A 25,772-nucleotide genomic window follows, 5' to 3' on the forward strand; every position below is an offset into this window, starting at 1 on the left:
TGACCTTGGTCACTCTCCCGCCGAGACAGCCTCGGGGGTGGGACCTGCCGTCTCTATGGAGACCGAGAAACAGGGGATAATACGGCCGAGCCGCCCTGGCTGCAGTCCCGCCCTGGAGCCGGCAGGGAGCGGAGCTGCGGAGCCGCCTGGTCTCCCTCGTCCGTCGGTGCATTCCTGCGTCCTTCCGTCCATCCGAACGCGTACTGCAGGAGCAGCCACGAGGTAGAAGCCCGTAGGAGACTGGGACACCGACCACCCTAATCAGTATCCTGCACGATAAGAAGGGGGGCGGTGGGAGCGGCCTGGAAGGGTCCCAACCCCGAATGACACCAGCTAAGAGGCCCTGCTCTGGCCCCAAGCGTTCTAACCCCCGGCCCCCACCTCCATGCCCGGCTGATTGATGACTCCAGGTGTCCCAGCGGGAACGGGGGGTGGCCTCAGTTCACGGGTGTGGCCGCTCCATCCATGGCCTGCAGACCCCTGGAGCTGCAGCTTGCAACTCGGCTCCACCTGACCAGCCCTGAGATTTTTTATAATCCATCTTCACACAGACAGGAGTGAGCACTGTCTCCAGTACCTTGGGACAAGCATCCTGTGGCACCCAAGCTCCCCTGGACTTTACCCATGGTGAACCAAGTGCAGGTCTTGGGTCCCTCTGGGAGGCACTTAGGAAGAGGGAAGGGGAGCGCAGTATGGACTGGGGTTGTGGTCCCACAGAGGTGCCTGTAACATAGGAGCTATGGTGCTCACAATCCCAGAAACTGCAAATTAGAGATTGGCGAGTGTGGTCACTGGGGAGGGGTTTCCAGTGTCAAGGCCAGTGGTAGTGGAAGAGAGGGGGCTTGGCAGGGCCCTGGCTGGGGTCACTGGAGGCTCTAGTGTAAAAGGTAGAGATAGAAGATGTCTGCTGAGACTGAGGGTGTGGTCAGGAGGCTGCAGAGGAGGAAGGGGTATGGTCAGGGGGGTTCTCAACATAGTACCTGGGAGTCTGGAAATGCCAGTGTGTGGGGTGGATACTGGTGGACACAGCAGAGCCGAGAGTATGGACAAAGGGGGATGCTGAGGGTGTGGTCAGGGGGCCTTGACTGGAGAGGCTGTGGGTGTGGAGGGGCAAGTTGCTGAGACTGTGGTTAGAGGTCTCAGTAAGGGTTGCAGGTGTGCGGATGGAGGCTGCAATGCCGGGCTGAGGGTGTGGTCAGGGAGGCCTCTGTTTACGGCTATGTTACTGGAGGGAGTTTCAGTGCAGGACTGACGGTGTGCTCAGGGGACTGCAGTGGAGGGCTGTGGGTGGGGGTGCTTTAGTGCAGGGTTGAGGGTATTATTGGGGGGTCTCAGTGCAAGTCTGTTAGTATATGTGGGGGGATGCTGAGGGAATGGCCAGGGCCTCCGTCTGGGCTGCGGTGTGTGGATGGAGATGGCTGCAGTGCAGGGCTGAGGGTGTGGTCAGGGGTACAGGCCGAGGGTGTGGAGGGCAGGGCTGAGTGCATATGGGCCGTGGGAATGTGGACTGGTGTAGCTGTGCTCAGGGTGTGGCTGGGGGCCTCAATGGGGGCTGAGTTGTAGACATGGGGAAGTGTGCTTCAGTGTAGATCACAGTACCAAAGCCGCAGTCCCACTTGCCAGCATGCATCTTGGGGCTGGTAACTCTGCAGCCTCCACCCAGGCTGGCCCCCAATCTCCTGTTCCTCCTAAACTCCACAGACTGGGAAGTGATAGCCCCAATGGGTGGCAAGGGGCCAGGAAGCCATGGTTGTGCCCCAGGCACAGGGAGTGCTGGCGTGCCCCAACCATGGGCCCCCCCGTTCACCAGCCCAGCCCAGCCCAACAGCCCTGGGAGCTTCTCCCCGAGCCGCCCGACACCATCCTGCCCTTAGCAACATTCTCCAAGCAGCACCACCCTCCCTTAGCAACTGTCTCCAGGCTTCACAAACTGTGGCCAGGCCAGGCCCAAGCTCCTGCTCCCCTCATGTTTCTGTTTAACAGCAAATAGTAACAAGGTCCTGGCTGGGCCAGCTGCACCCCTGCCTAGGGCAGGCACCCCTGCCCATGCTCTGGCTCCCTTCTCAGGCCTGGGCTGGGTCTTGCTGAGTCCTCATGACCCCTACAGAGACATTGTCCTCACTAAATACCTGCCCAACCAGGAGCCTGGCCTGGCCTTGACCCAGCTTGGTGTGTAGCTTCCAGGGAAGGGGGGCCTGCTCTGCCACCCTCACTTCCACCCAAGCAGGCTTTGTGCCAGGGCCAGACAAAGCCATGGCCCCAGCTGCTGCCATCACAGTCTTTCTGGACAGTGCCACTCTGTTCCCAGCCTGGTGTGGGCATCATGATTTCATCTTCTGAACCCTACTCAGAGCCAGGGCTGGCATTCAGTGACAGGACAATTCCTCTGGAGCTCCTCCTCAGGGTTCTGGGACTCAGGGAGACACTGAGTGCTGGTCCCTCTCCCCAGGCAGCTCCAGCTCCAACTCTGCGGCTCTGTAGCAGACATACCGCCAGCTCAGACCTTGCAGGTTTTGAGATAGAGGCTGGGATGTTCTGTGCCTTGGGGAGGGGAGGGACAGCTTGGCTGGGAGATGACAAGTGGGTCCCTACAGGGTGGCATGGCAGCAAGCACAGATGTAGCTGGGCTGGAGGAGAGCTTCCGCAAGTTTGCCATCCATGGTGACCCCAAGGCCAGTGGACAAGAGATGAATGGCAAGAACTGGGCCAAGCTGTGCAAAGACTGCAAGGTGGCTGACGGAAAGGCTGTGACAGGGACCGATGTCGACATCGTCTTCTCCAAAGTCAAGTGAGCCCCAGGCAGCCCCTGCTTCTCATGTTCCCAGAAGGTGGGGAAGTGGGGGGCTGGCACCAGGGAGGACATCAAGAAGGGGGAACACTCATGGTGCCCACATGCCTGGCAGGGCGAAGTCTGCTCGGGTCATCAACTATGAGGAGTTCAAGAAGGCCCTGGAAGAGCTGGCAACCAAGCGATTCAAGGGGAAGAGCAAGGAGGAAGCCTTTGATGCCATCTGCCAGCTGGTGGCAGGCAAGGAACCAGCCAATGTGGGCGTCACTGTAAGTGCCCTGCTGGTCTCAGGAGGCCACTGAGGGGGGTGTGGGCAATGTTGACTCGGGGTGGGAAGGGCTGGGCTCCCTCACCAGATGTCCCTTGGGGGAACTGTGTCCAAACAGAAAGCAAAAACAGGGGGTGCTGTAGACCGGCTGACCGACACCAGCAAGTACACCGGCTCCCACAAGGAACGCTTTGATGAGAGCGGCAAGGGCAAGGGCATTGCTGGCCGGCAGGACATCCTGGACGACAGTGGCTATGTGAGTGCCTACAAGAATGCAGGCACCTATGATGCCAAGGTGAAGAAGTGAGGCCTGGGAAGGATCCCGGCGCGGCTGCCCCCACCAGAGGCTCAGGCCTGGGCCTAAGGGGCTTGTGGAGCAAGAGAGCCCAGTCCCCTCCCTGCTGGACCTGCCACCCAGAGCTTCCTGCCCAGCTCCTCAGGGCCAGCCCACCAGGCCTCTGACCCAGACTGCTCTGCGTCCCCTTCCTCCTCTTCCCTCCTCAACTTCTGTCCGCCCTGGGACAGCATTTGCCTAAAGCCACACCACCCCAGCCCAGCCCTGGGCATGGCAAACCCCGGCCTGCTTGCCTCATATTTAAGCTGCTGCTCTGGCCAAGTGCCTAATTCTTACCCAGACCTCAATAAAGACACCTTTTGTACCAGTATGGCCTACTTGGGTATATGATAACAGGGGTAATGACATTCACACCTTAGTGACCCCCCTCAGTGTCATCATCCCCTGCATACCACAGCCCACTGATCCCTCCCCTTCCACTGGGAGCCCTGCCCAGAAAAAGACACACGACTACCCTCCATTAGCGCAGAGCCAGACTGCCTGACGATGTTCCTTAGGGAAATCTAAAGCCTTTTAACTTGGTCCTGACACAGAGTCCTACCATCACAGCTTGCCTTCGGGCAATTAGTGCCTCAGACTGGAGACTCGGCCCCTCTCCACTTTCACAGCAGGAGGAGGGATGAGACAGCAGACTTGGCTTGGACCAAGCCTTGGCAGAGGCCCCAGTGCCAGGCCTAGGTTCTTTTTTTTTTTTTTTTTTTTAAAGATGACCGGTAAGGGGATCTTAACCCTTGGCTTGGTGTTGTCAGCACCACGCTCAGCCAGTGAGGGAACCGGCCATCCCTATATAGGATCTGAACCCGTGGCCTTGGTGTTATCAGCACCACACTCTGCCGAGTGAGCCACGGGCCGGCCCTCAGGCCTCGGTTCTAAGCCTGCTACCGAGGCTACGAGGGGGCCACAGAGGGAAATCCTTTTGGGTTCCAGCTCAGAATTTCAGAAAATGCAGGGCCAGGAAGAACTTTAGAGAGTAGAGAGTCCAACTCCCTAATTTTATGGCTGAGCAAACTGAGGCCCAGAGAGTGGAGGGGCTTCTGCAGACTAGAGGCCAAAACCATGCCTCTTGCCTCCCAGGCCAGGCTCTCTCTAGCACAGCAAGCCCCAACAGTGATTTCCAAAAACAGGGCTGGATGGCCAGTGATAGAGCCTGGCACCCAACCCTGGCCTGTGGCAAGGGGCGGAGCATCCCACAGTGAAGGGGCCTCTTCTTGCTGAGTCCATCCCATCTGTTCACCATCCTGGGTGGGGTGATGGGAGGGGCCTCTCTGGTCCTGAGGACTGCTGGGCATTTCCAGATCATCTTCTCTCTGAGGCTCTGAATGATAGGTCATAGCTTTCCCTAAGCTCAAGGTTTTGGGACCAACTCTCCTTCCTTCCTGCTATGACAAGGGGGCTAGATGGGACTTAGTTCTACCCAGAAGAGGGCAGCTCCTAAGGGTGCCAGAAAGGATTAAAAGACATACGTTCACAAATACTCACTGCTATGGTTTGAATATCCCCTCCAAAACTCATGTTGAAGCTTAATCCCCAATGTAGCAATGTTGAGAGGTGGGGTCTTTGAGAAGTTATTGGATCGTGAGGGCTCTGCCCTCATGAATGAATTAATCCATTCACAGATTAATGGGTTATCATGGGAGTGGAACAGGTGGCTTTATAAGAAAAGGAAGAGATACTCGAGCCAGCACATTAGCACACTCTTGCTCTCTCACTGTGTGATGCCCTGCACTGCCTCTGGACTCTGTAGAGTCCCCACCAGGAAGAAGGCCCTCACCAGAAGCTCCCTCTTGACCTTGGACTTCCTAGACTCCAAAACTGTAAGAAGTAAATTTTGTTTCTTTGTAAACTACCCAATTTCAGGTATTCTGTCACAAGCAACAGAAAACGGGCCAAAGCACTCACACTTCCTGATCCAGATAACAAGGCCAAGCAGCAACTTTTCATCCCCTCATCCCATAGGCTATTCTGGGATGTTCCTGCCCCAGGTGGCCCTGAATCCCTTGAGCCCAACTTCACTTGGGGATGGGGATGTAGAGGAATAGTGTGGCTTGGCACAGAGACAGTGGGGAGGTTAGGTGGGAATTAGAGGATGGCGGATGAGGCCGTGGCCACAGCAGAGCCTTGCCTAATAGCTGGCAGCTGCGCGCTCCTCCTGACATGGCTGACACATTTCCTTGCACAACCCAGGGAAGAGTTTTTCAGCTCTACCTGTTCCACAAGCAAATCTTAGCCTTGAGGAATTTTTTTGAATTGCAAGTTTTACTTAAATGAGCATGATACGGGTGAACCCCAAATCCTTCTGGCTTTCATTTAGTAAAATGTCCTTATAGTAAAGTGAATTTAGCTGTATTCCAAATTGGGCGAGGCTCCCAGCTATTAAACCGCAGGTGAGAGTACCATCCAGTGTGCAGGGCGAACAGAGGCTCGTCCATTCTGTGACTGGCAGTGTGGCTTGGAGGAACCCAGAGCACTGGCTGAGCCTCCAAACTCCACCTTGTTGGAGTAAAGCCCCCTCTTCTTTTTGAAAAGCCACTATGGAGCCTGAGGGAAATCAAGGCCCACCCATAGCCAGGAAGACTCTTAAATTTCAAATGAGTCTAGCAGAATCTGCTCCGTGGTAGCCATTGATCGACAACGCCACTGTGGCCCCATTATCACTGCTCCTCCCTCACAGCCTCCTCATGGTCAAAGCTTAGGGCACCCTTGCTAGCAAAGCCAGGCTGGGCAAGGCAGAGAGGATAGGGTCTGTGGGAGGGAGACACAAAGCCCCTCTCTGTACAGCTGGGGGAAGTCCAAACCTGTCAGAGTGGCCCTGCCCCTCCCTCTGGGCACAGAACTTCCCTGACAACCAGTCTTCATCCCAGACCGATTTTCCTATTTCTCCTAGCAGTGCCAGGCCTAGGGTGAGGAACTCCTCTTGTTTTCTACTTGCTTCAGGGGTCTTCCTCCCTCCATGCTGAGTCTAGTTAGCCCCACAGGGTAACAACTCTTTGGCCCTTCCATTCACATCCCAACCCCTACCCCTGCCCTCTGGACCAAGTGCCACGCAAGGAAAATCAGAAACACAGACAGCTTCCTCAACAGTGGCCAGCAGCCCTAGAGAGGTGCCTGCCTCGGGGTAGAGTCAGCCACTTTCGGTGACAATAGAAAACAGGGTGGAAGGTGACTCAGTCTGGGTCAGGCTCTTTGTTCCTTCTTAGAGGTGCCCTGTGCAGATTCTGGGGCTGGCATTGTCAGATGTTCATAGGGGCAGGCAGGAAGGGTTGGGGTTGTAGAAAGGAGGGTGTTATTAACCCCCCCCCTCCATGGTCTGTCCAGTAGGTTGCCCTGTGCACTGTGCTGGGACCCTGAAAAATAACAGCTCAGAGCTGCAAGGACACTGGCCAAGGTTCCCCTACCCGGGCAAGGCTTAGGGTCTTTGAAGGTCTTGCAATGGGACGAAGACCCAGAAAAGTGGCGGGGGGCAGGGAGGCTGTTCTGACATTTCCACAGAGCACAGGCTCACTCTAGCTCTCCCGGAGCTACGCAGCTCGAAGAAACTTATGGCTCCTCTGTACAGGCTCCTTTAGGGAAGCCACATAAAACCCAGAGGTCTGTGGGTTTCATTTGTAACTTAGAAATGTGTGCTCTCCGTTTTTCATTAGTATGGCAGTAGCTCTCCTTCCCTGCACAGCACCTGAGTTAGGGGCACAAATAAGTGTCTAACCTTTCCACCTGCCTCCCTCTCTGATGTGACCCTGAAGGTGAAAAGTAGCACAAGGTGGCATTAGGTTGACATTCCTTCGCCCTCTGCACACTCTCTGTCAGCATTAGCTACCTGAGAGACCTAGAACCACTTGCATTGTCTGTTTCCATTGATTTTTAAAAGGCCCAGTCAATCAGGATTAAAAGAAATACAGGGCACCCGTATGTAAAATGGACGCTGAGCCCAAAGCTCAGCCACAGCATCTCTACTGGCCTGCCCCTGCCTCTCCTCTTGTTTCTCCAGCTTCTTGTTGGTTGTCACCTTTTCACTATGGTAGGAAGAAACTCAAAACATGTCTGATAAATCAATAAACACAGACTCTCTAAAATTTCTTCTAATACAAAAGACACCTGGTGAATGTTCTTTTAAACCTTTTTCTACACAGTTTCAACTGATACTGGGAAAAATATCTAGTGTTTTTTCCTTTTTGACATTTCCAGTCAAATGTCTCTATGTGATATGATGCCTAGGACTAAGCACCAACTATTTCTGTGGGCAGAAGGAAAGAATGACTGGATGGGAAGAGATAAACAGAGAAATAAAAAGAAGGACCAGTACAATGTAATCAGAATAAGTTTTTTTCTTAATCTTTACTGGTGGCAATGGCACTGAGAGCCCCTTGTCGATAAGAGGGAGGCTGCCATGAAGGTGGTAAATGCTAGCTCCATAAACTAGGGTCTGGGACAGCATCCGAGTCACTCTGGATTAGATACTGACTCGTGTCATGTGCCACTGGCGAGGAGGAAGACAACATGCTTTTCCCAAAGGGTGATGATCTCCCCAAGTGATGAGTCTTCTCAGGAGGCAAGAGCGCCTTCCCGGAATAACCTTTTTGCTCTTTATTCAGCTGCTGCAGCAGATACTCATTAGTTACCACCAGGGACCTGAGGCACAGGGGGAAGGGCAATCATGAAGTCATAAAAGCAAAGTAGATACCATTTAGATCTGAAAAGTTTGCTGAAGACAAACGTAAAATGAAGTAGTATCTTTAAATAGAAAGAATTGTCTGATTTATGAGTGGATTATTTTAAAAGCAGACCTAAAATTTCTTCATTACGATTCTGTTTATGTTCCAGACTGCTGAAGCAATAATATATTTCACATTGTATATAGCGGTGGTTCTATTCTTTCCAAAGCACTCTCATGAGGAGGTAGGTAGAAGCCCTGGGTAATTGGCACCTGATTAGGACTCCAATTTCTATCCCCAAATTGTAACCTCCACTTTTAATCTATCCTGCCTCTGGAATTAACTAATGGTGCTAGTCACGACTGTATTCTCAGACTCTGTGCTACCACGTAACGTTGAAAGCCATCCACACACTGGCGTTAGAATTATCTGACAAATATTTTAAAGTGGCCATCATTAAAATATTTGAATAAATAGTTATAAACAAGCATTAAAATAATTAAAAAATAGGGGGCCGGCCCGGTGGCGCACTGCTACAGTGAGCCGCTTGGGAGTGTGGCGGCGCTCCCACCGAGGGTTCGGATACCACATACAGACCGGTTCCCGCTCACTGGCTGAGCGAGGTGCGGGTGCAACACCGAGGGTTGCGATCCCGTAGCCGGTCCCGGTCCGGTACAGGCGCGACACTGAGGGTTGCGATCCGTTGCCGGTCACGAAAAAAGACAAAAAAAGGAAAAAAAAAAAAATACTATTAAACTAAATGTCCATCAATAGAGGACTAGTTTGGATCCTTATACCGGCCAGCCACCAATAAAAAACAAAAACAACAAAAAAATAGAAGACTAATTCAATAAACGGTACATCCACACAATGGAGTACTTACTATGCAGCTATAAAAAGGAATAAGAACTAACTCTAAGGGCCGGCCCATGGCTCACTTGGGAGAGTGTGGTGCTAACACCAAGGCCATGGGTTCGGATCCCTATATAGGGATGGCCGGTTAGCTCACTTAGGAGAGCGTGGTGCTGACCACACCAAGTCAGGGGTTAAGATCCCCTTACCAGTCATCTTTAAAAAAAAAAAAAAAAGAACTAACTCTTTACACTACTGTGAACTGATTTCCAGGATAAAATGTAAAGGCAACATATGCTTCCTTTTAGGTAATAAAGGGTAAATACAAATACACACCCACAGAATAAGGCTAGTGGGAGGGAAGGAAAGGATAGAAGAGACAGGAAAGGAAGTTAGATTTTTCTGAATTTATGTTATTAGTAGATTTGACTTTGGGACCATGTAAATGCTGTACATAATTATAAAAACAAGGTTAAATCAAAATAATAAAAAAGTCCTAAGAATCAAAAGCAAGATGAAACAAATAGAGTTGATGGTTTAACAACACACAAAAGAATTATTTCAGTTTAAAGTACAGTATTGTGACTGTATATCACTAAAGAGATATACCTTAATGTTCTAAAAGTGTGGTTCCCAAACTAGCAGCAACAACATCACCTGGAAACTTATTAGAAATGCACATTCTCAGTTCCCATCCCAGACCTCCTGAATCAGAAATTCTGGGGTGGAGCCCAGCAATCTGCATTTTAACAAGTCCTTTGGGTAATTCTGATGCATACCCAAGTTTGAGAATGGTGACTTTATGCTATTCTCTTTACTTTTGCAATGTTTGAAATAATTATGATGAAACGTTAAAAATAAAAACCATCCATGGGCCGGCCCGGTGGCGCACTGCACAGTGCGCCGCTTGAGAGTGCGGTGGCGCTCCCGCCAAGGGTTCGGATCCCACATACAGATCGGTTCCCGCTCACTGGCTGAGCGAGGTGCGGGCGCAACACCAAGGGTTAACGATCCTGTTGCCGGTCCCGGTCCGGTACGGGCACGACACTGAGGGTTGTGTTGCCGGACACGAAAAAAAAAGACAAAAAGGAAAAAAAAAAACAAAATAAAAACCATCCAGAATTGGTCTGGGTCAGATCTTCTGAATATGAAAATCCCAGTGAAAATCAGGAAGTGAAGTTTGGGGTTGAAGATTTGGGGATGGAGTGCTTATATTTAAACTTCATTGGAAGTCCTAGTAAAGGTGGGTTGGCAAATCAAAATTTCAAGGACCCTCTAAATATGCCAATAGTCTTGAGGTCTCTTCTGATGTTTTCCCTAGTCTGGATTCTGAGGGTGCTGTTCTTTGAAGAGGCTGATGCTATTGAGTTCTGAAGAGAACACGTACTTTGGATTCTTTCCCTATCACTCTCTGCTGAGTGTTTTTGACATGTCTTCTGTGACCAAAGGCAGGCATTTTCCAAAGGAGCCAAATGGCTGATTTCAGGGGTAGTGACCAAAGAAAGTTAGCTGAGCCAAAGGTTTTGTTAGATCCAGTGAGAAACTAATTGCAACCCACCAATACCAGCAAAGATATTTTTTCTCTGGTGTGTTCTGGAAAGCAGTATTCTTTGAACCCTGAGCTAACTGGCCTTATATAGGAGGTTTACTCACAGAATGGAGTTAATGTGCAAAGTGTACAGATATTAATTTTCCAAGGAAAACAAAGGAGATAAAGGGAAGTAAACATCTGCAAGTAAGATAAACATCCATAAGCAAGTAAGATAGACCCTCTCTTACCTCTGACTTTCGTGGAGAAGGGCAACTGTCTCCTCCAGCTTTTTCAGCTGGGCAAGCTCCTGATTTAGGCAAGCCACCTGCATGTTTAGCTCTTGGTTTTTGTGCAGAAGATCATCTAGAAAGGGTACAGTAGCCAGGAGTGAACAGGATTCCACGCTGTTAGTCTTTGAGCAGAGCTTAAGTATTCAGATGAACATCTTGAGAGTTGAGGGACCCCATTGCACCCAACTCCATACTCCATTCACCATTCCTTCCCTTAGAGACAGGAGACATGGTGGCAAGAATATGGGGTTTGGCAAAATATCAGAATTAAAATTCAACCACTTAATATTGCACATTAGTTCATTTTTCTGACTTTCACTAGAGCTAACAACCCTACCCCACAGCCCCAGAGTTATGAGGATATAGTGAGACACCATCCGCACTTAGCACAGGCAGTCAACAAATTTTAGGTCTCTCTCTGTATTCTCCATTTTGGTTTGTGAATGTATGTCCTTCATTCTCCATGTGGTATGTGAAAACATCTAGAACTGTGTCTGGCACATGGTCATAACTCAACAAATGCTTGCAGAAACTGAACTTGTGGCCAAGATACTCATATTAGTTCCTCAAATGTGCTACCATTGCCTGTAATAATAAAGTAGGTAAAAGCACAGGAACTCCAGTCCCGAGTAAATCAGTCTTCTAGAATAGTGCTTCTTAAACTTTAATATGCTTACAAATTACCTGGGGATCTTACTAAAAATAGATTCTGATTCAGTAGGTCTAAATAATATTCTATTTGTATAACAAGCTCCGAGATGATGCTAATGTGGATTACATTTTGAGTAGCAAGGTTCAAGAAAGTGGAAAACAAGGCTGCAACAGCTGTAGGTATCACCAGTGAGCCAAAATACTGTACTGGGCCTCATGGCTGATTGAAAGTATCTCGTGTACAAACACATACTTATTTTCAGAGTAGGTAGGAGAAGACTGATGTCTTGATTATTCAGGCTTGTGTGAGATAGTGTGAGGTTTAACAACGGAAATTCAGTGCTTCCAAATCAGAAATTTCAAATTGATTTCCTCATATAAATCCAAATGCCTGTAATTTGCTTATGGGTGCTGAGCTAATCCGTCAAGAGCAGACTTTATTTAAAATGCTATCCTAAACTATGCTAATAATGAAATAGCACAAATCAATACTTAAATGAGATGTTATTTTTTCACTTATCACAATGGCAAAATTATTTTTTAATAGCCAGTGTTGGCAAGGGTAGAGTGAAAAGAGCATTCGAATGCACTGCTGAGGTGAGTGTAAATTGAAACAACCTTTTCTGGGAGTGATTTGGCAATGTGTAACAAAAGCCTCAAATATTTCCACATCCTGGAGGGCTGGCCCATTAGCTCAATTGATTAGAGTGTGGTGCTCCTAACACCAAGGTCCAGGGTTCGATCCCTGTACCAGCCAACCACAAAAGAAAAAAATTCCACATCCTTTGACCCACTAATTCTACTTCTAGGAATGTCTCCTAGGAAAATAGTCTGAAATGTACACAAAGATTTGTGTATATAGATTTTTTTTTTTTGTCCTTTTTTGTGACCGGTAAGGGGATTGCAACCCTTGGCTTGGTGTCGCCCTCACCGCGTTCAGCCAGTGAGCACACCGGCCATCCCTATATAGGATCCAAACCCGCAGCGGGAGCAACGCTGCGCTCCCAGCGCAACACTCTCCCGAGTGCGCCACGGGGTCGGCCCATGTATATAGATATTAATAGCATTTATGACAGTATAGATATTAGGACTGTCAGCTTCAGCAGAAAGAAAGAAAGACAGTCTCAGAGAAGCATTTTTATTCTAGGATTTTTTTCTTCCACTTCAGGTCTTTCTTTTGAATGCTTGGAAATTCTTTAGAATTATTTATATTCTCTCTATATTATATTTATATAACCATTATTATAACTACTGGCAGCTCTATTTATAATAGCAAACATTAGAAATAAGTACATAGAGGACTAGGTGTATGGTATAGGATATTATAGGAAATGCCTATGCTATTAAATTAATAACATTAGGATGTATAAATCAGGTCTGTGATTGCTGGGGTAGAGAGTTGGGGAAACTGACTCACAGGGTATGAGGGAACTTTCAGAGTAACAGAAATGTTCTGTATTTTGATTGGAATTTGTGTGCATTTTGTTGTATGTACATTTTTTTTTTAGGATACAATTTTAAATTCTGAGTTAAAAATGTATGCATAGAGGTAAGGTAGAAGAACATATACTAAAAACACTAATGGAAGTTATTGTTGGGTCATGGGATTATATTTTCCTTATATTTTTCAAACTTTCTATAAAGAACGTGTTCTACTGCTATAATCACAAAAGGCACGTGTCATTCTGAAAAATGATGGCAATAATAACAAACATTTGTACATGCTTTACACTGACAAAGAGCTTCATCTGGTAACTCAAGTAACCAACATTACAACTCCCCGAGGCAAGATGATTGTTTCCCTTAACTGCCAAGAAAAGTAATGGCCAAGTAAGCCAAAGGCAGAACGTGAGCTCTGGATGATGAAGCTTAATAAGCAGGTCATCTACAGATAAACAGTTGTCTGGGGACGCCCCACACATGGCTCTTCCAAACTTACCGTAAGTATGGGATGGGTGCCCACTCACAACTGAGGTGGGAGCACCTTCCTCCAACTGCTGAATTTTTTCTGACAAAATGAGGTTTTCCTCCAGCACTCTGACCAGTTTTTGCTTTAAACTTTCCTTTAGATCAGAAAACAAAATACAAACACACTAAGAATCTGAAATCGGAGGAGTGCTTTTAGAGGACCGAAAGAATCTTTGTCTCTTAGTGATAAACTGAACGAAAGTCAGCATCTCTGTGACTTTCTCACTACAATTTTAATTCATTGCTAAACACACCTCAAGTGCAGCAAACAAATTTATCACATGGAGTGCGGTATTTCCTGAGTTATCCACTACTCTTGCAGGATAAGTGGTCATTTTGATAAGTGGCCAGCATTCTGAGGCATCTGTCTAAATTTTCTAGAACTGAACATGGTGTCTGAAAATCCTCTAATGTTAAGAGAAAGGAAAAAAGCCTGGGGATATGAGTTCTTTCTTCCTCTCCCAAAGCCAGAAGCCGGATGCTGTAGAATGGCCCCTGGTTCGAGAATCCCAGAGACACTTGCCTTCCCCTTATTGGGATCAAAACATAACCTTCAAGAACACGATCCTAAATATTCTCACTCTAGGGTTTTTTGTTTTTATTTTTTGTTTTGTTGTTGTTGTTTGTTTTTTTCTTCCTATTTCAAATCTTTCTTTAGAATTTTTGGATTAGGGCTAAGATTAGGGAGTTGTCTCTACAGAACCTCCAAGTTGTCCCTCTCCTGGCAAGTTTTGTGTTCCTGATTTGCCTACACTGCATTTTCCATATTTTGAGTCCAGAACGTCTAAGCGTTCATGGTGATCATGATCTTTAGGGCACAGAGCTGTTCAAATCCTACTGCTCTGTCCTTTTCTTGTAAAGGAAGAGTAGGAAAGGAAGATGAGAGAGGCATACCATATCATTAGGGACCATACCATATCATTAGGGACCAGCTGCCCAGCCTCCTTCAGTTCAATCTCCCTCCTGTGGAAGGCTTTCGTTGTGTCTTCAGAATTTGAGCGACACCACTGCTGAGAAGGAGCAGGGACTACCAAAGACAGAAGCAAATCTCGGGCAGGACCTGCCAAAAATTCAGGTTGGGCACACAGGCCAATCTTATAAGCTAAAGCACAGAATTCCTAGTCAATATAACTACCAGCTCCATAGGACAAATAGGGTAATCTAATATCTCCTTTTTACAAGAATATAGTAGGTGGCTGTAAGAGGTGTTTTATAAAGGACAAGAAATTATATCCCACATCCTCTATGGAGAAACAACAGCATCCCCTCCTGAGTGCACTGTTCCCTAGTCACTGGTTAGTGGCTCCAGGGGATATTCTCCTACAAAAAAGAATAGATCAACATGGGAGGAAAATAGTTGGGCTAGGATTTCTTCTCCTGTATGTCCCTTTAGAAATTTAAAAAAAAAAAATTCTTTCAAACCCAAACAACTTTCTACTTTCTAGTTTTTACTTAAATTTTTACTACCACCAAAAGTTCCTTGAATTTTTCTTCCATGAAACAACAAACACATGGAGCCAACATTTGCAAAACCCCTTTCCCCCCATATTTGTAAAAAGAACCCCTAGAAAGAGTCCAGTTCATTTACTCATTTGAGTTTTTCAAATCATAACATTTCAACAGTCATCTCAAAACTCTGACGATCAAATCCAAATTCTGTTTTATTTATTATTGGCACTTTTTCAAGGATCATACAATCTTTGTAATTATTAATCTGACCACTCTATTTTACATATTTGGTCACTTTATATATTACCAAAGATACCCCCCTGCCAACAAACACACAAATCACATGAGTAACAAATTAATTTGTACAAAACAATCGGAAAGAATGCTGGTTTATAAAAACTAGGAGGAAGAATATGAAAAAAATGCAGATTTATTAACTATGGTGCTTCTGAGAAGTTTTGGTAAGTGATCATGAGAACAATTTTTCTTGCAAGTTAAGGGGGCTTAGTGGCTTTTAGCAGAACACAGAGCAGAAGCAAGGTCCAGCCCTTCTCCAAAAACTGAGAATGTGCTCACTCACCGAGAAACTTCTTGTTGAGGAGGAGGGAGCCGCAGCCACTCCAGTGCTTATCCACAAGCTCCAGGAGCTGTCTGAGGACAGTGGCCACATGGGGGGTTCTGGCAGAGATTGGGGGACTGCGGTTTCCTGGCAAACCATGCAAACTGCCCAAGTCACTAGAGAAAGGCTCAAGAAAAAAACAAAAACAAAACAAAACAAAAACCCCCCAACCATTTGTCATTCTTACACAATAAGGAAGTAAGAATTCAGACATTTAAAGAATTAACATTAAAAAAAAAGTAAAAATGAAAGATGATTTGGATTTGAACTGCATATTATTTGTGTCCAAGGCAAACACAATAATCCAAAGATAATTTTAAAGGTAACAGTATCTTCTATCACAATTTTCAGTAGGGATTTTCAGAAGAAAACAAAAATGTGTCATTTGACACCTACATCTATGGTTCAATACATTATGTTATGTAATAAAGATTAAACTACAGAATGTTTTAAAAAGTATTATATATCATAAAGTAAAACTGGGTATGATTTAATAAAAAAGAATAACTCATAATAAGCTTATATTTATTAATATACAATAAACATAAATATCTCATAACATTTTAAATGTTATATGTTATTGTTGGACTCAGTACTAAAGATACTTTTTATTTAGTGAGAATCATATGTAGATGTGTGGATAGATCTGTACTGTAAAATTCACAATTGTTTTTATTCATTCAGACACAATATTTATAGAATTTATATAATTGCGAATTTTATGGTACAAATCTATCTACTGGTCTTTTCTGTAGGGTCTCATGGACGTCAAGAAAGTTGATATATATTGGAAACAGCCAAATTATTTCTCAGTCTTTGTTTCTTTTTTTTTTTTTCCTTTTTGTCTTTTTTTGTGATCTGCAATGGGATCGCAACCCTCGGTGTCGCGCCCGCACCGTGCTCAACCAGTGAGCGGACCAGTCTCTATATGGGATCCGAACTCTCAGCGGGAGCGCCGCCACACCCCCAAGCGCTGCACTCTACCGAGTGTGCCGTCGAGCCGGCCCAGTCTTTATTTCTTTTGATGTAAAAAACCATAGATGATTAATTAGCTAATGCTATCACAACTAACAACTGTGAAGCAGAACACCAAATACAGTACCATTTATGCCTTGAGTCACACATGGCCTGTGATTAATAGGGAAAGGCACTACACACGGGATAAACATTTATTCAACAGATCTCTACTGAGCACTGACCATGTGCACTGAGAGTACTGTGGAAGGACTGTAGACAAATGAAGAGGTAAAAGAGGAAGTTCTTTAAGAAGTTAACCTGATTGAGGAGAAAAGTCATAGAAAGTCCAGTTATACCACAAGGCCACTTTAGAGGAACTTGTCAAAAAATGAGTATTTACTGTCATTGGTTTTTCATGTATTGGTAATTTTGTGTGTATATCATGGAGCAGATTGGAAACTTATATATGCCTTTCAGCACTTTAATTTATCATAATCTGGTGAGAGCTGGGATAATTTTTATGAACTTTGAGCTAATTTTGTTAGTCTTTCTACTGCTGAGTGCTTCAGTTTACCAGCCGTAGAAGGGGGGCAGGCCCGGTGCCCACCTTACAGTGGGTGATGCCTGGAATCGCCAGGCAGGGCTCCCGGCTCACAGCAGGTGCTCAGCGCTGTCCATAGTGTGTGATCCTCTTTGTCATCACAGTGGTAATCAAACATGTTGTCCTCTTAATGTCCCCTGCTCATGACTAGTACCAATGCATAACCCCTTCTTTTCTTTATTCCAGTTTGCAAAATGTTTTTTCAAAAAAGCTCCTCAGCGGGGACAAATACAGGTTCTCGTAAGTATCGTAAGTTAGTGAAATCTCCAATTCCAAGAGAACTTCCCGTCCATTTTTTTTTTTTTTTAAAGATGACCGGTAAGGGGATCTTAACCCTTGACTTGGTGTTGTCAGCACCACGCTCAGCCAGTGAGCGAACCGGCCATCCCTATATGGGATCCGAACCCGGGGCCTTGGTGTTATCAGCACCACACTCTCCCGAGTGAGCCATGGGCCGGCCCTAATTTTGTTACTTTTCATGGGTCTTCTAATTTTCAGCAAATTCTACATTTTGGCTTTTTTGCAATGTTTTCATAATTTGTGCCCCTAATGTCAGTTGGTCAAAAATAAATTCATGTATAGTTTAACTCTGAACATCGTGGGATTATTTTTTATGATTTTTAAAAATGCTCTTTTCCTTTTAGCAGTTTTCTGACTTACACCTTTTAGAAACTGAACAGTATATATTTTTTACATTTATATTTAAGCAGCTCTTTTAAAGCTTTCCATATAAAGAAAAATAATGTCTAACAAAAACAAATAAATGAGTTTTTAAGATAACCCAGAAAAGTGCATTGAAGTTTTAACAATATAACATGAAATAGAGGTGAAAAAATTTCCTAGAATATGTCTTTTTAAAATAGCATCTCAAGTATCCTATGTGCACCTTTACCCTAAATACACAGTAAGTGCTCTTGTCCAGTAAAATAGGCATTGGTGCTTGAGAATGGAAAAAGAGACCAAAAAGCTAAAGAAAGTATTACAAGACTGCCCCCTTTGGTGCACAAAAATTATAACCACTTCCAAAGTTCTGAAAAACTATTTAACGATTCAAAAACAGACAACCACCACCACACACAGAAAAAACCAAATCAAAAACCTAAACAAACAAAACAACCTATAAACCCATCCCAATGTGCAAAAAGATATTCAACAACTGAAAAATAAGTGACTAGAGATAGTTGTTTTTGACCAAATCCCTCCATCATTACAGGGCAGTAAATGATTAACTGACTAATAATTCATATAACAAAGGATCAGGGGTCCAAGGGAAGAGAGGCCCTGAGAGCTGTGGTTCCTCTAACTAAAAAGAAGGCTTCATGATGGAAGTAGGACCTGGAGAAAAATGAACATTCAAACAGACAAGAGAGGAGGGAGGCAGACCTTCTCCACAATGGATGTATGCAAAGGCGGGAGAAAAATTTGTTAAGAACTGAATAATAATGAAGTTTTATTGTACAACACTGTCATACTATTTTATAAAATGAATTATACTGTTTGTGTGGGAATAGTTCTTGATTTTTCATTCATTCTCTGCACCACTTTCAGCTAAAATTCCCTTGGATAATCTAATTCATCTTCTAATCATCTTCTGCTTGTTGCTACTTTGTAAAAAATTTTCTAGACAGAAAAGCAAAGCAATACTTTTATAAGAATGATTAGTCATCTGTAGCTGAAGCAGATGTGCAAAGGTGCTGAGTTTACAAACATCAATGCTACAGAGATCAATCTCCAGTGGACCCAGAGGCTCCAAGGAATGCAACTTTCACATTCCTTCCTGTTGTTAAACTCTTGTCTGCCACTTCTTATCAAAGTACTTCTCCACCATGTTTATGATCTAGAAGTAGATCAGGGACGGTTCTATGATAGAAATGAGAAAATGGTGGCAGTGGGGAAATGGCTTTCCTGAGAGCAGAAGAATCACAGGCTTTAGCCTGGCAGTATTGGCCACTGACTTCTAGCACTATTAGTCAGGCCACTCCTCCCCTCGGCAGAACCCATTCTGGTATTCAAACTGATATGTTTCTTGCACAATCACAAACAAGCCAATACTTGCCTCGCTGCCTGTAGCATCTCTGAAACCATGCTTTGAATTCAAGTTGGTGAGGATATTGTCCTTCCGTTTGAATCCTCTCCTCGATGGGCTTAATGACCTCTTGGTCAAAATCTCTCTGTCTTCTGAAGTCCCAGGAGGCAACAGCAGTGTCCGCAGAGAGCTTCCCAGGGCAGAGTTGTTTGGGAAGGAACCATGTGCTGATGTTAAATCACCGAGGCTGGTGGACAATTGTTGCTCTAGGTTGACTAGCAGAGTAGGGTCACTGTTGATATGGGTTGTGGCATATAGATCTGTGGAGGAAACAGGCTGGGAGATGATCCTACCCTTCAACTCCCTCATGTCTCACTTCCATCCATACCTAGCCTGGAATCCAAGGGTCATAATAACCACTCTCTAGCATAATCCTCAACTCTCTGAACCGTTTCTCTCTCCCTCCACCTGACAAGACCCCAACTGTCCACACGTTCCAAATCTACACCAGAGCAGTGGGATGTGGCCAGAGAACAACATGCATCTGTTCTGACCTTCCTCACTTTAAACTCATAATCACTGTCTTAACCAGGCCCTGTTCTTTCACTATATTACTCTGGTCAATTTACTCTTCTATTCTCTGAGATGACTGTATCACATCTCTTCTCAAACTTCCAGCACCTTCTCTCCCCCCTTAATCTCAGGTGCTGACCTCTTGTATTTCACTGAGAAAACAGAGGCAATCAAAGAAAATTTTTATGTGATCCTGCCACTAAATCTACCAACTCACCTGTATTCATATATTCGTATCCACAAATTCTCTGCCTTTCTTCTTGATCCAATAGATGACTGTGCTTCTATCTAAGGCCAACCTCTCCACTTGTGGGCTGGATTCCATCTCCTCTTGATTACCCAAGGGTTTTTGTTTGTTTGTTTCTCCCTTGTAATTGCCCCTTTCCTCTCCTGCATCATCAATTTTCCCTCTACTGGATCATTTCCATCAGGATCTCCTTGACTCCATCCCCCCTCCAGGTATAGATCCATTTCTCTGTTCTCCTTTATTGCAAAACTCCTTGGAGGGGTTGTATGTATTTGATAACTCTATTGACTGGCTTCCAATTTTTTCTTGAACTCACCTCAATGAGGCTTTTATTCCCATGCATCCCCTGAAGCTGTCACTACTGTCCTCTATATTGCCAAATTCCATAATCACTTCTCAGTTCCAAGTACACTCCCTCTCTACCAGAGGCATCTGACACAGCACTGATCACACCCTCCTTCCTGAAACACATTCTTCCCTTGGCTTCCAGAATACCACTTCCTCTTGGCTTTTTTCCCTCTTACCTTTCTGGCTGCTTCTTTCTTGCTCTTTATGTTGGTTTCTCTTCAACTACTTGACTTCTTATTGTTGGAGGGCTCCAGACAGTCCTCAGATCTCTTTTCTATCTATATTCACTCTTTAGGTGAGATCTCAACCAGACTCACAATTTTCATGCCTTCAATACACTTATAATTCCCAAATTTGTATTTCCAGCCACATCTTCTTCCCTGAACTCCAGACTAGTAAGTCCAATTATCAAATTGGCATCTCTGGGAAGTTTTGATAGGCACCTCAAACTTAAGATGTTAAAACTAAACTCTTGATATTTATGTTGAAACCTGTTCCTCCCACTCTTTTCCATCTTAGTAAATGTTAACTCCATTCTTCCAGTTATTCAGACTTAAAACCTTAGAGTCATCCTCTTTCTCCCACGTTACCCTCAGCCCATTAGCAAATCATGGGGTGTTGTGTTCAGAATCTGACTGCTTCTTTCCACCTCCACTGCTATCTATCCAGCCCAAGGTAGCATCATCTCTTGTCTGGATTCCATTCTCAACCCAGCATCCAGAGTAATTCTTAAATGAGATCACGTCACTCCTCTGATACAGACCCTCTAACTACTTCTGATCTCACTCAGAATAAAAGTCTGAGGGCCGGCATGTGGCTCACTCGGGAGAGTGCTGTGCTGAGAACACCAAGGCTCCGGGTTCGGATTCTATACCGGGATGGCCGGTTCGCTCACTGGCTGAGCGTGGTGCTGACAAAACCAAGCCAAGGGTTAAGATCCCCTTACCGGTCATCCTTTAAAAAATAATAATAATAATAATAAAAGTCCGGCTGTCTCTCCAACTTCATCTACACACTTCTCTTTGCTTACTTGCTTACTCTGCTGCAGTCACACTGGCTTCCTCATTGCTCCTTGAATACGCCAAGCATGTTCCAGCCTCAGAAACTCTGCACTTACTATTCCCACTGTCCAGAAAGTTCTCTCCCCAGATCCACATGGCTTTCACTCACCTTATTCAAAAGTCTCTACTTATGATGCACCAGCAGAGAAGCTTTCCCTGAACATTCTAAAACATCACCTTCTGCTTATAACTCTGTGTACCCTGAAATTATTTTTCTTTGCTGTGCTTATCATAATCTAACAAATATTTATATGTTAACTTGTTTATTATCTGTCTTACCCTCATTAGAATGTAAATTCCATGAAAGTAGGGATTTTTTTTTTTTTTTTAAAGATGACCGCTAAGGGGACCTTAACCCCTTACTTGGTGTTGTCAGCACCACACTCTCCCAAGTGAGCCACGGGCCGGCGCCCTGGAAGTTTTTTTTATTGTGGTAAAATATACATGGAACTTTATTTTGTTTGCAACTTTATCCACAGAGCTAGAACACTATTTGGCAGCTTGTAGGTGTTCAATGAGTTTTGTTGAATAAATTAATAAATAACTGGAGTGTTCTCTATCACTTACCTTGAAACTAACTTCTTCTGAAAGTAACTCATAATAGAGGTGACTGTGGCCAAAGGAGACTAGATGCTGCTAGAAATATGTCCCAGGATACTACTTAACTAAAATAGCATGTACTTGTGAAGCTCACATTTCTATGAACTTTCTCTAATATATCTATCACATTAAACTCATTCCCTGCAGATTTCTAGAGTTTCCATGGACCATTGGTGACTCTGAAATACAATTTTAAATATGCTAATGCAATTTAAGAAGTGTTCATTCCAGAATTTTTAGTTGTACCTTCTATCTTCATGCCTATGAAAAAGACCTATAAACTGACAGGAAGTCATTACCTGCACTGAGCTTCAAAAGCCTTCCAGTGCTGGAGTCAGGGTTTGACAGAGAAGTCAGTAAGTCTCCACAGGAATGGGATGTGGTGGCCTTTATGTCATTTGAAGGCTTTATGTTATATTCTCGGTAGTTCTTGCTTCTCTGAGGTCTTTTACCAAGATTTCCGTGGAGGGATAGAGGTTGAGAATAATGACTATCATAATTTTCCAGACCAGCATCTGAAGGTAACTGATAGGGATGGATCTGGCTAGAATCACCCACATCTAGGCGTTTGCCCAATGAGGCATCGTGGGTAAGCTGATAAGTATCTGATTTTTGTATCATGCCTTTTTCTGGAGAAGAACCTGAAGACTTCTTGTCCAAAAAAGATACTCGGTACCCTTCTCTAGTCATCTTCTCTGGGGATCGGACTGTTGATTGGCGAAGTGAGTAGCGTCTGAATTCTAGTCACCACCCAGGGAAAGAAACAAGACACAATGAGAATTCTTTTTGGCCCAGTTGGGGTACCTCTGTTCATTGAACATACTCTCTGTCTACCAGAAAATGTTCTTGGGAAGGGATGGTTTATAATTTAGATAAATGGTAGCATAAAATGATGAAAGGACTTCCACATGTAACGACAACAATAAAACGTGAGATTATTTGTGTAAAGAATCTGTAACATTCTGGAGACAATCCAGAATCCCCTAAGTCAGAGTTTTCTGGACATTAATTTCATATAAAAAATTTGGTGTATGCCCCACATGGCAATAGTTGTGGTTTTATGATTGAGTCTATAGACAATAATTGGTCTATGATTTCAAAGACTTTTTGCAGTAAAACAAAGCCCTCTCCCACCCCTAAACTCCACCCAGAGTGCAGGTTTACTCATAAAGAACCACTATCCTAAGCCAATTAAGTTGTAGGGAATGTAAAACCTATATAAATCCCTGGCCTAGGTCCTAACCCAGCTATAAAGCATTTCTCTCAGAAGCTCTGTCTGTCATCTGCATAAAGCCTCATAGTGGGGCAAGTAGAGTAGCAGACAAAAAGTGAAGGCTCTGTGCTGTGTGGTACTTTCAGAGCTTCTTATGACTAAACGGCTTTCTTAGGAAACAAAAAATACTGTATCTGAGTTAGTGATAGTAAAAAGAATGCAGTTAAGTACCTTCTAACTCTATGGGACCTATAAGAACATTAATGTTTTACCCAGTGTCAACATATACAGTGGGGGAAAGGTTGTAGAACAGTATACTTAGGTAACAAAAAGAAAGTAAGAATAAGGGACTTCTGTTTCAAGTAATGACAAATTAAGTAATCCAGACTAACCCTCCTGTTGAAGACATTAAAAAAGAGGGATGATATATAGTCTTAAAAGCATCAAAGAACTAACATGATAGTGAGGAATTTCTAGGCCAAAATCTAGGAAACAGAAAAACTCCTATAAGTCTAGCACTGAAAGTCACTTTTACAATAAGTCTTTTTAAGATGAAAGGGACATAGAAGTCCAAGTCCAAGGTGTATCCAAGGTGAAATATGACAACCCCCTCACTCCAACCCACACACACATTAAGATGGAACCCTCAGCAGGACACAACCTTCAGAGTAAAGTTCAACTGGAAATAAGCCAGTCCTTGTACTGACTGGTAATCCAAGTATGCATCATCTGGGTGGTCCAGGGAACCGCAAACCTTGAGCTGGGATTAAGGTGATCCCAAACTGATAGTTTCCTAGGCACCTGAGAGAAGCAGATGAAAGACTTTACATCATTCCTAAAAATAATTTTTCAATTATAACGGCCAGCCAACAGCCCAAACAAACAAACAAAAAGGAAACAAGACAACATGAGTGAAAACTAGTAGGAAAACAGTCTGTTTTTTCAAACACAGATCCACAAAAGCATTAAATATTGAAATTAACAGATGCAGCCTATAAAACAGCGATATTTACTATGTATAAAGAAATATAAAACAAGCCAGAAATTTTTTCCTTATAAAAAGAGGCAGAGTATTTAAAAAAGAACCAAATTAAACCTATAGAATTGAGAAATAAAGCAACTGAAATTAAGAATTCGGCAGACAGGCATAACAGCAGATTAGACACAGCTGAAGAGATTGTTAATGAGCTGAAAGATGGGTCACAGGGAATTACTGAGAATGCAGAAAAGAAAAAAAAGATGTGAAATATAAAAGAATAAGAGATAAAGAAGACAGAGTGAAAATTTCTGACATATATTTATTTAATCAAGAGTGCCTGAAGGGCAAGAGAGAAAAAAATGAGAAACAAATTGTTAATGAACTGAAAGATGAGTCAGAAGGAATTACTGAGAATGAGGAAAAGAAAAGATGTGAAATATAAAAGAATAAGAGATAAAGAAGACAGAGTGAAAATCTCTGACATATATTTATTTAATCAAGAGTCCCAGTAGTACAAGAGAGAAAAAAAATGAGAAACAAACAATATTTGAAGTCCTTTCCAGAACTGCGACACAATTCATACATTCAAGAAGTGTAATAAATACCAAACAAGATAAAAAAATTTTTAAAAGTTCACATATTACAGTGAAACTGCAGAAAAACAAAGACAATCAGAAAATTGTAAAAGCAGCCAGAGGGGGAAAAAGGATAGATTATCCTTGCAGGAGTGACAGACTTTCAGCTGACTTTTCAAAGGCAACCACAAAAAGCAGAATACAGTGGAATATCTTCAGTATCCTGAAAGAAACAACTGCCAATCTAGAAATCTATACCCAGCAAAAATATCACCCAAGAATAGTGGTGAAATAGAGGCATTTTCAGGCAAATAAAAACTGAATTTATCACCAATTGGCCCACATTAAAGGATGTACTATAAGTTGGAGGAAAATTATCTCAGAAGGGAAGTATTGGATGAAAAAGTAAATGAAGAGCAAACAAAGTGGTAAATACATGGATAAATTTAAATGAACATTGACTATATGAAAATATCTAGTGGTTTTTTTTTTTTTTTTTTTTACTGACCAGTAACGGGATCGCAACCCTCGGTGTTGTGCCTGCACCGCGCTCAGCCAGTGAGTGGGAACCGGTCTCCACATGGGATCCAAACCCTCGGCAGGAGCACCACCGCGCTCCCAAGTGGCGCACTCTCCAGTGCACCACCGGGCCGGCCCTCTAGTGGGTTTTTTAAAAATGATAAATGATTTCAGTAAATGATTACGGGATACAAAATCAACATGCAAAAATCAGTAGCATTTTTATACTCCAATAATGAACTAGCAGAAAAAGAAATCAAGAAAGCAAGCCCATTTACAAGTCACCAAAAACAAAACAAAACAAAACAAAATACCCCAAGGAGAGAAAGTATCCAAGATATGAAGGAGGAAATTTACAAAGAGATTAGTACCTTAAAAAAGAATGTAGTAGGGGCCGGCCCGGTGGCGCACTGGATAGTGCGCCGCTTGGGAAGCGCGGTGGCGCTCCCGCCCGAGGGTTCGGATCCCACATACAGACCGGTTCACGCTCACTGGCTGAGCGAGGCGCGGGAGCAACACCGAGGGTTGCGATCCCGTTGCCGGTCCCCGGTCCGGTACGGGGCAACACTGAGGGTTGCGATCCGTTGCCGGACACGGAAAAAGACAAAAGACAAAAAAAAAAAAAAAAAAAAAAAAAAAAAAAAAAAAAAAAA

General features: G+C 44.3%; 2 protein-coding genes across 3 annotated transcripts in view; one reads left to right on the forward strand and one right to left on the reverse strand.

Moving 5' to 3' along the window:
• Positions 1-72: 72 nt before the first annotated feature.
• TPPP3 (tubulin polymerization-promoting protein family member 3) lies at positions 73-3,721 on the forward strand. The gene is made up of 4 exons (XM_008567690.1): positions 73-222; positions 2,595-2,788; positions 2,904-3,057; positions 3,175-3,721. Exons 2-4 carry the CDS (start codon positions 2,601-2,603, stop codon positions 3,361-3,363), a joined length of 531 nt encoding a protein of 176 aa, XP_008565912.1. The 5' UTR covers positions 73-222; positions 2,595-2,600; the 3' UTR covers positions 3,364-3,721.
• A 3,994-nt stretch (positions 3,722-7,715) lies between these two features.
• Positions 7,716-25,772, reverse strand: part of LRRC36 (leucine rich repeat containing 36) — a 37,383-nt gene continuing 19,326 nt past the window's right edge. Inside the window, exons 5-11 of one of the 2 annotated variants that reach the window (XM_008567702.1) lie at positions 22,133-22,573; positions 19,035-19,324; positions 15,382-15,547; positions 14,267-14,412; positions 13,324-13,447; positions 10,692-10,806; positions 7,716-8,037 (exon numbers count right to left, since the gene is read on the reverse strand). In XM_008567702.1, the coding sequence (XP_008565924.1) occupies positions 7,812-8,037; positions 10,692-10,806; positions 13,324-13,447; positions 14,267-14,412; positions 15,382-15,547; positions 19,035-19,324; positions 22,133-22,573 (1,508 nt within the window). In that variant the 3' untranslated portion in view covers positions 7,716-7,811. The remainder of the gene's footprint in view (positions 8,038-10,691; positions 10,807-13,323; positions 13,448-14,266; positions 14,413-15,381; positions 15,548-19,034; positions 19,325-22,132; positions 22,574-25,772) is intronic. The other variant, XM_008567710.1, reaches the window with a different exon arrangement.

This window comes from Galeopterus variegatus, unplaced genomic scaffold, assembly GCF_000696425.1.
Source record: "Galeopterus variegatus unplaced genomic scaffold, G_variegatus-3.0.2 Scaffold18, whole genome shotgun sequence".
NCBI lineage: Eukaryota > Metazoa > Chordata > Mammalia > Dermoptera > Cynocephalidae > Galeopterus > Galeopterus variegatus.

Excerpts from the sequence above, each read along its gene's own strand:
- TPPP3 (XM_008567690.1), top strand. The coding sequence starts at position 2,601 with ATGGCAGCAAGCACAGATGTAGCTGGGCTGGAGGAGAGCTTCCGCAAG. Across the intron at positions 2,789-2,903 it reads ATCGTCTTCTCCAAAGTCAA|GGCGAAGTCTGCTCGGGTCA; the intron begins GTGAGCCCCAGG and ends CATGCCTGGCAG. Across the intron at positions 3,058-3,174 it reads CAGCCAATGTGGGCGTCACT|AAAGCAAAAACAGGGGGTGC; the intron begins GTAAGTGCCCTG and ends GTGTCCAAACAG.